Source organism: Aethalodelphis obliquidens, unplaced genomic scaffold (assembly GCF_003676395.1).
Source record: "Aethalodelphis obliquidens isolate GAN/ISIS:26980383/991018 unplaced genomic scaffold, ASM367639v1 scaffold31, whole genome shotgun sequence".
NCBI lineage: Eukaryota > Metazoa > Chordata > Mammalia > Artiodactyla > Delphinidae > Aethalodelphis > Aethalodelphis obliquidens.
The window spans coordinates 12,027,806-12,036,470 of record NW_020837975.1 but is presented as its reverse complement, the minus strand read 5'-3'; the positions used below and the strand labels follow the sequence as shown (position 1 = coordinate 12,036,470).

At 48.5% G+C, this 8,665-nt stretch overlaps 1 protein-coding gene across 1 annotated transcript; it reads right to left on the bottom strand.

The window, feature by feature from the left end:
- Positions 1 to 201: 201 nt before the first annotated feature.
- On the bottom strand, positions 202 to 1,723 carry LOC113630885 (GMP synthase [glutamine-hydrolyzing]-like). Its single transcript, XM_027126802.1, has 2 exons — positions 1,531 to 1,723; positions 202 to 1,232 (listed from the first exon to the last, which is right to left on the bottom strand). The coding sequence occupies exons 1-2, from the start codon at positions 1,713 to 1,715 to the stop codon at positions 326 to 328; spliced, it is 1,092 nt and encodes a 363-aa protein (XP_026982603.1). The 5' UTR covers positions 1,716 to 1,723; the 3' UTR covers positions 202 to 325.
- Positions 1,724 to 8,665: the final 6,942 nt, after the last annotated feature.

Sequence of the window (8,665 nt, the reverse complement as noted above, 5' to 3'; positions counted from 1 at the left end):
GCTGGGGGTTAGGAAGGACTGAGGGAAAGGGTTAGGAAGGACTGAGGGAAAGGGTGCTGCTATTATATAGAATGGCCAGAGAAGGTCTTTTAATAAGTGACAAAGTGCTGCTGGAGCTAGAGCTAAAGGAAGTGGGGAAGGAATCACAGGGTTATCTGGGGAAAGAGCATACCATGTAGGGGAGACTGTAGGTGCAAAGGTCCTGAGGTAGGTATGTGCTACAAAGAGTATCAGGGTTACTAATGAGGGGAGAACCAATTGCTGAAGTTTCAGGCATTTTTTTTTTTTTTTTTTTTTTTGGAGCAGAACAAGAAGTTTATTACTCTCACTCAGTAGTTGCTGGGAGCTTTGATGTTAAGTCATACATAATTTGAGAAATACCAGGAATCTTCTTAATCTCAGTGACCGTCTTTAACACCACCTCTACAGGGATCTCATTGCCAAGGGTTGCAGGTACACCAGTCATGAAATCACTAGTAATAAAGGTTCCAATAACCATGGCTCTCTGGCATGAAGGATGCTTCTGAAGTGGGTCCCGATCAAAACGTAAAGGTGTCAGAATCACCGGCATCTGGCTGATTTTCCCAGCACACCCAGACTCCCTGAGAACGTTATGGGCCTCAAAATCAGCTTGGCGTAAAGTACTGAGCACCCCTGTTGTCAAGAAAGTGGGGGTAACGTCTGTAGGAGGTTCTTTAACTGGTGGGCCAAATATATAGACAACTCTGTTAATGTTGTGACACAGGCGAGGTATAAGTCTAGCCAGGAAAATTGGAGATTCCCAGTCAGGCTCATCCTTACTGGAGATTCCACACCCATAACTGGAAGAACGACAGTCACCCTGCACACCCACAGTTTTAACTGGTAGCGGGAAGGCATTCGGTGAATGCAGACTTGTAATTTGCACCAGCTTCTCCTGAGCCTCTTCAGTTGTGCAGGCTTTGACTCTCTGTAATAGTGTATGTGGCTTTATAACGCTTGCAGAAAAATCAGCTACTATTTTCAAAATATTGTTGGTTTCAGGAAAATCCTTACAAATATAAGGTTCCTCAGCACATATTACTCTGATTGCCAGGCTCGGACCTGGGAATGGATGCCTGGAAACGAACTCTTCCGGAAGTCCAAATTCTCTGCCTAAGATCCTTACTTCGTCTTGATGAAAATCTTTCAGAGGTTCTATGACTTTTCCCTCCTCTCTCAACTTTCTGATAAGCTCTGTGTCATTATAATGGTTTTTTTTATTTTTATTTTTTTGTGACTTAAAACATTTTATTTTATTTATTTATTTTTATTTTTAAAACATCTTTATTGGGGTATAATTGCTTTACAATGGTGTGTTAGTTTCTGCTTTATAACAAAGTGAATCAGTTATACATATGTTCCCATATCTCCTCCCTCTTGCGTCTCCCTCCTTCCCACCCTCCCTATCCCACCCCTCCAGGCGGTCACAAAGCACCGAGCTGATCTCCCTGTGCTATGCGGCTGCTTCCCACTAGCTATCTACCTTACGTTTGGTAGTGTATATAATGGGTTTTGATGAGTTCAGCTTTGCCACTTGCAACAAGGGATGCACTTTCAATTAGATCAGGCCATAAAGTACCTTGGGCAAGGAAAACCTCCTCTGGTTTCAGGTGCATTTCTCCAATTACTTCATTGGCAATCTTGACAAAAGGATCCCCAATGATTTTTCCTTTCTCCTCGGGACTCGTAGTCATTTTAAGGTTTTGCTAATTCTCTTTCGTGGAGCTCTGTCTTCATCTGATATTGGTAGAGCTGTTTGTTCCATTGTAGAAAGAATGAGCGGCATTTATCACTTTAACTTGAATTCCAAGTTTTTTGAGGGCCTCTTCAACAGACCAACATTCTCGTTTTCTCATAAAGCCGTTAGCAATGTGCACAGCAATGACTTGACCTTGGTTTAAAGCACGATTCAACAAAGCTGTACAAACTGTTGAGTCCACTCCACCACTGAGCAAAACCAAAACTTTTGATGTGCCGACTCTCTCTTTGATCTCTTGAGTGCACTCAAGTTCTCTGTTCTGCACAGTGAAGGTCCCGCTGCACCCAGCTATGTCGAAGAGGAAATTCTTCAGTATTACTTTCGCATTTTCTGTAAGGCCAACTTCAGGGTGGAACTGGACTCCATATAATTTTCTAGATCCATTTGCTCTACCTGTTAGTGTTGGAGGGTCTCCTGCAGAGGCGGGGGGTGGCTGTGGCTCACCGTGGGGACAAGGACACGGGCAGCAGAAGTTGTGGGAAGTACTTCTTGGCTTGAGTCTGCCGTTAGCCCCACCAAAGAGCTGGGTAGGCTCCAGTGCTGGGTCACCTCAGGCCAAACAACCAACCGTTTTAGGCATCCTGACAGCTACTTTTTCGACACAACCGTGATTTAAAATTATATTAAATTATTATATCAAAAAGAAATACATGTTTGCAACCTATTCCTTTGTAATTATTTAGCTACATTCTAATTCTGTGTATTTTACTGTGATCCATGCGCTTCAGGTAATTTACATCTATTGTAGGCATATAGTGATATTGCCGTGTAATAGAGGGAACTGCCCATCCATTCTCAACTCCGTATTCAGTGACGTCATGTCAGGAGCCTGAAGCCCGCCATGCTGGGAGTATTTACACCTTGGCAGTTGGCAGACACTGTGAATCACAGTTGCGCCTCTCCTCCTCCCAAGAGCGGATTGTGACCATTTTCCAACCTACCAAGGCTGCAGCTCCCTGCAGGGCAGATCTGAGGCAGGAGCTCCCTTTCCAGTCTGCTCTCAGATGGTCCCCGAGTCTGGAGGAGGAGATGGAGGTGGTGCTGAGGAAAATCTCAGGGTGTGGTAGAGGCAGTCAGGGTGAGCTGGGCAGGACCTCCAGCCCCACCCCGTCCCTGGGCCCCCATAGTACTCCTGGAGCTGCCCCGACTGCATTATTGTCTCTCAATCCCCACTTCCCTAGCGGACTGCAGCCAATTCCTGATTCGCACACTGCAGTTCAGGAGGCATTCCAAGCTCCTTTGAGTGCCCAGCCTTGAGCACGCAGTCCCTAGGGATAATGATAATGACAGCAATTTACAGTCATTGCTTTTAAAATTCTCTCAACAACCCTAATCAGGTAGACATGGTTATCTTCCTCATCTCATGGAAGGGGCATCTGAAGCACGGAGAGATTCAGTAACTTGTGCAAAGTTGCACAGCTGTTACCAAGTCCAAACTTGTACTGCTCGCCGCATGACAGGGCAATCAACTGAGAAACGAGTTGTTGGGACAAGGAATAGTGATTTTATTCAGAAAGCCAGCAAATGGAGAAGATGGTGGACTAGCTTTGCAGAGAACCATCTTACCCTCGTTAGAATTCAGACTTCTCTTATAGTAAAAGAGGAGGGGGTGTTATTGATCGCTGCAGCCCTCTTGGTGTCAGAATCCTTTGTCCTTGCAGCTGTCCCTGTATGTCCAGTCACGATGTTCCTATAAACCTCGAACAAAACAAATGTTATTGTCTGTTCCGCAACTTTGTATCTCTATATGAATGGAACAGTGTTACACCTTTAAAGGTCAGAGCCTTGAGAATGGGCTATCCTGTATATTTCAAGCTACAGGCAACATTCTTATCTTGTAGCAAAAGCAATGGAATGCAAAGGTGAAAGTAAAAGAAACAGACCCAATATGGAGTCAGATTTGTCCTTCCCTATTACACAGCTAGTAAGTAGCAGTCTTAAGTCGAGCCCAGGCCACTGGCTCCAGAGTCTACACTGTTTGCCATGAAGCAACTCTATGACATGAGAGGTAAGGGCCCTAAGCTCGGGGAGCTTATGCTGGGGTGGGGAGATCAGGAATATCTGGGCCTCAAGAGAGACAGATGGCATTTTGCCAGGAAAAGATGGCGATCAGAAGAGGGCATCCCAGGTGGAGGTAACAGACAGTGCAAAGGTCCAGAGTGTGGGGGAGAAAGGGCTGTTCAGGGAAGAGGGAACGGCCCCAGCTGCCTGTCACTTCGAGGGCCTCACCCACCCTGGAGAAGCCTGCCTTTGGGGCTTCAAAATGACAGCCTTCCAAAAATAACTTATCTTCAGCTTTCTCTCTGTCTTTGCTCAGTGATGCACATGTTCCTCAAGGTGGTAGTAAAGTAGATTAGTTCCATAACACAGAGACTGGGGAAATTGTGTGTGCGTGTGCATGCTGGGGCAGGAGGTGGCAGGGAGGAGACCTGGTAGAGTGAATGTGGCATCTGGCTTGGGATTAAGCATTTTCCTCAAGTCTGTTCATTACCTGCCTTGAGCAAAGCCAACTGGTAGAGGCTGGTGAGGGCAGGGCAGGAGGGGCGACTGCTGTGCCTGGTTGTTCTCGACGCTCTCTCTGAGTAGCTCAGAATTTGCTGTCCTGGTCACTCTCAGGAGGTTAATGAGACAGTGAACATCTCTGGGTCAACTGTTACGTTATCCAGCATCCTTTGTGAGAGCCATCCATGCAGTCAATCCCTCCTGGAAGGACAGGCTTCTCTTTCTGAACTCTGAGCAGAGACCACCCTCTTTGCAGGAGAAATTTCATCTTTCCAGATGAGTCTGTTGGCCTCTTTTTATCTGCTCCGGTGAACTATATAACCTAAGCATCCATATCTAAGGGATTGCATCCTGTAAATTTAACGCTGCTCTGTGTAATGAGTTCCAGAAAACAGAGAAGCCCCAGTGGAAATTTCCATTGAGGTTCAGCATAACCATTCTTCCCGGAAAAATACTCTTGGACAAGGTAATAGAAATCCTTGTTTGCCTGGAATCTTAAAGAGAAGAGTGCTGGTGGGAGGAGCCCAGGGACTCTTGTTTCTCCAGAAGTTTCCAGAGGTTTGGAAGACCTTGCGGTCACTGACTGTTCTGGCAATAAGCACGGCATCTGCAGAACTGAGGATTCATGGTTGAGAGACGCATGAACTCAAGCCCGCGCCCTTTTGAGCACAGCAGAGGAGGAGTTAGGAATAAGCACCACTGCGTCCAGGGTGGACTGGTGGTGAACACATGGGGTGCATGTGTCCAGAGGCTGAGTGTGGAGGGACTCCCTGCCTGCGGGGGTTATTGGTTCTGGATCTAAGAGGTCAGCAAATCTCCCCCAAATGAGAGCTCTTAACTACAATGTATTTTCCCTTTTGCCTGGGCTACCAGGACATTCACAGGGAAAATTAGTGTTCAGCTGGTGACTAGACATTTCAGGTACGTGACATATCTATTAGTGGAAGCTTTGGGTCCTTGTTAAAATTGTGCTGGGGGAGAAAAAAGAATGGAGGCAACATACAACACTAAAATAGAAGTGTTTTTTCAGAATTAATCTTTAGCCTCAAAGAGTGACTCTTCGTGAGGCCCTGGAGAGGAGAGGGTGGGGAACCACACAGTCAGTCAAGGGAGTCTTTGCACCCCTCTGCCTGGTGTGTGGTGTTCCTCTGCTTCCCTCATGCTAATCCTCGCACGGCACCTCTAATAAGCCCGTACCCCAAACAGTTCTAGCCCCTCCACGTTCTCCAGGCTGTCTCCTATCCAAGCCCATTCATTTGTTCATCCATCAGTCCATCGATCTATCCACCCCCCACCCCCCTCCACTCTCAGCAAACACTGAGCACTCTTCCTCTGTCCCAGGACAGGGCTATGCATTGACTAAGAATTGGGATCTGCCTTTCAGTAGCCTTTGCATCCAGTAAGGGAGAAGATTTACCAATGGGTAAGTTCAAGAGATGTTAGGACAGTGGAACAATAGTTAATTTAGGGTTCAGAGAAGAGGGAGCATGGACTTTGGGACCAGGCTGTCTGGGTTTGGAATCCTGGCTTCATCACTTATTAGCTGTGTGACCATGGGCAAATTACTTAACGTCTCTGTGTCTCAGTTTTCTCAGCTGTCAAACGGTATTCCATTGGACCTGCCTCAGAAGGTTGTCCCGGTTATCCACCGCTGCCTAACAAAGTACTCGTGCCATTTTATTATACCTCATGGTTTTGTGGTCAGTTACTCAGGCAGTTGGCTGCTTGGTGCTTTTGCCCCACGTGGCATCAGCTGAGGTCACTCAATGGTACTTCAGCTGGAAGGTCCCAGATGGCTTCACTCACGTGTCTGGCACCTCGGCCAGGATGGCTGAAAGGCTGGGTCCAGCTGGGACTGTCCACTAAAGCACGTGAATGTGGTCCCTCCAGCATGGCAGTCTTGGACTAGTCAGACTCTTTCCGTGGAGGCCCAGGGCTGCCAAAGAGAGTACACCAAGAGATGGAGGTGGAACTGCTAGTGTCTTCAGGTCTGCCCTAGAAACTGGCACAGTATCACTTCCACCACATTGTACTCATCACGTGGACCCCGGGCCTGCCCAGGTTCAAAGTGAGAAGACTGAGACTCAAACTCTCCAGTGGGAAGAGCGGAAAGGATTTGTGGCCATTCTTAAAGCATCACAGTTACCCGAAGATGAAATGAGTTAATATGCGGAAGCAGCTAGAGCCGTGACTGACAGCGAAAGGGACATACAAGTGTTTGTCGTTGTTGCTTTAATTACTGCCCTTGCGCTGAGTCTTAATAGATGAGTCTGTGCTCTCTTGACAGACAGCCATGGGGAGCTGGGGAACGGTGGGTTTCAGATGGATGGTGTTATTAGCACGTAGTCGTGTTTCGTGGGCAATCTTGTGAGAGTCCTGGTCTTTGCTAATTCGAAGTAGATGATCAGACCTACTGATATATGCAAAACATGTAAGTGACTGCTAACTAACAGGTCACACATCCCTCCCAGGGACAACCAGGGACCCAGCCTGGTGGGAGACCCAGAGGGCAGGATGGCTTGGAGGCCAGCCCCCTCACCCAGGACATGTGGGCTCAGCTCCGAGGTGCTCACAGACCCAGAAACACACAGATGAGCAGACACGGCTCTGGGCCGCCTGCCTGGGCTCCCCCTCCCAGAGCCCACCGCTTAATTGGAAAGGGCCATTTCAACATCTTAGCAGAAAATGGAGTTTTTCTTTCCTTGATGTCGTGATTTGACTGGGGGTTAGCAAAGCATCAGTGAATCCTAAATGTCTATTTTAAAAAATCAAGCCTTCATTTCAGCTTGGCACAGGGCTCTGCTCTCCCTTTGTGGGAGGAAGATAAAACGCTTTCATGCACGTCCTTCTGCCTTGAATGCGGGCTGGTTAAACATCTCTGGTAATGGCTGGGCTGTGCCAAAGATTTTTTCTCTTCCCAGTAGCAGTTCCTGCCTTTAAACGGCTTCCACGGGGAAGAGCCATAACACACATGCAGAACAGAGGCTGAGAAAGGCTTCCAGGAGGAGGGCTTGTTTCCGAGGGGCAGGTGCCGTGGCTTGAGCCCAGCTCGGTCCCTCGCATCAATTACCTTATGTAATCCTTACTAGGCTGGGGTGAGGGGTGGGGGGAGAAATGAGGGTTATTTTTACCACCCTTTATAGTTGAGACATCTGAAGCCCAGAAGGGCTGAGTGGACCGGACCATCCAAGGTCACACCCCTGGCGGGGTAGAGTGGGGGGCAGAGCAACTCCTACCCAAGTGTGTCTGACTCTGTGTTTTTACTCTGCCAGGAAACATGGGGGTCCTCCCCACCTCCTTGTCATTCCCTTCACCCCATTACTAACTCTTGTACAGATGCGGACCCACTCTGGCGGGGGCCCCCCACTCTGAGCGGACCAGTGGTGGGTGCCACAGCTTGGTGATGTGATTTACCTAGGAAGACCCCAAAGCATGGCGTGTACTGACTCTGAATGAGAGCACAGAACCAGGGTGGGCGCACAGGGTGTGCTGAAGGGGAGGGAAGGGGGCGTTTTGAGAGCCCTAGAGGAGGGGAGGGAGGATGGCAGAGGACACCTCATGGTGCCATTCTGAGAGCCCAGAGCTGTGGGTCCACAGCCCAGCCATTTCACTGAGGCGTCACTGCATGGCCTTGGAAAAGCCTTGTCTCCACCAGCAGCCTCAGGCTCTTCATTTTAAGGTTGAGTGACTGTGCTTTAGGCTTTCTGATGTCCCTTTCAGTCCTGAGACTCTGGGAGTTTATCAGTGCTGCTAAGCACAGCTGTACAGGTTGTGCACTGCACAACTCCAGGTAGGTGCCACCGGCAGACTGCAATGTGAGTCCGCGTCCCATTCCACGGTCCTGGAGTCTATAAATGGGGATATAGATAGGACATGAGATCAGAGAAGAGGGGAGAAGTTCCAAGCAGAGGGTGGCCTGTGACCACATTTTCTCCAATCAAGAGGCAGACAAGTATTCATACTGCAAAAAGGAGTGGTCACATAGGTGTGTCTGGACCTGTGGTGAGAGATCTCTGGGGTTTGTCACTAATCACACCCAGCAGCCACATATGAGCATGACCACTTTGATTGGCTCTGATTTAAAAGCACAGTGTTGGTCCACTAGGGAGAGACCCCTTTGACGGGTCTAAGATGTGGGGCCTCTAGTTGTCAGAGGCAGCTTCCTACGGGAAGTCTTCCCTGACAGTCCTGTAAGCGTGAGACTCCTCAGCCACACTGCCTGCAAGGATTATGTATTTGGTTAGTACTTGCTGATGACTATTGCCGCAAGGAAAACAACTGCGTCTCCCCTCAGGCCGGGACTCCCCGAGGGCAGGGCTGTATCTCCCCTCAGACCGAAGTTTCCCTGCCATCGGAAAGTGTGTCTCCGTCCTTCATTCATTC

What these genes read in the sequence shown, in the direction of transcription:
- LOC113630885 (XM_027126802.1), bottom strand. Translation starts at nt 1,715, where the DNA reads ATGACTACGAGTCCCGAGGAGAAAGGAAAAATCATTGGGGATCCTTTT. An exon ending in AAAGCTGAACTCATCAAAAC is followed by an intron (nt 1,233 to 1,530) that starts CCATTATATACA and finishes AAATAAAAAAAA; the next exon opens with CCATTATAATGACACAGAGC.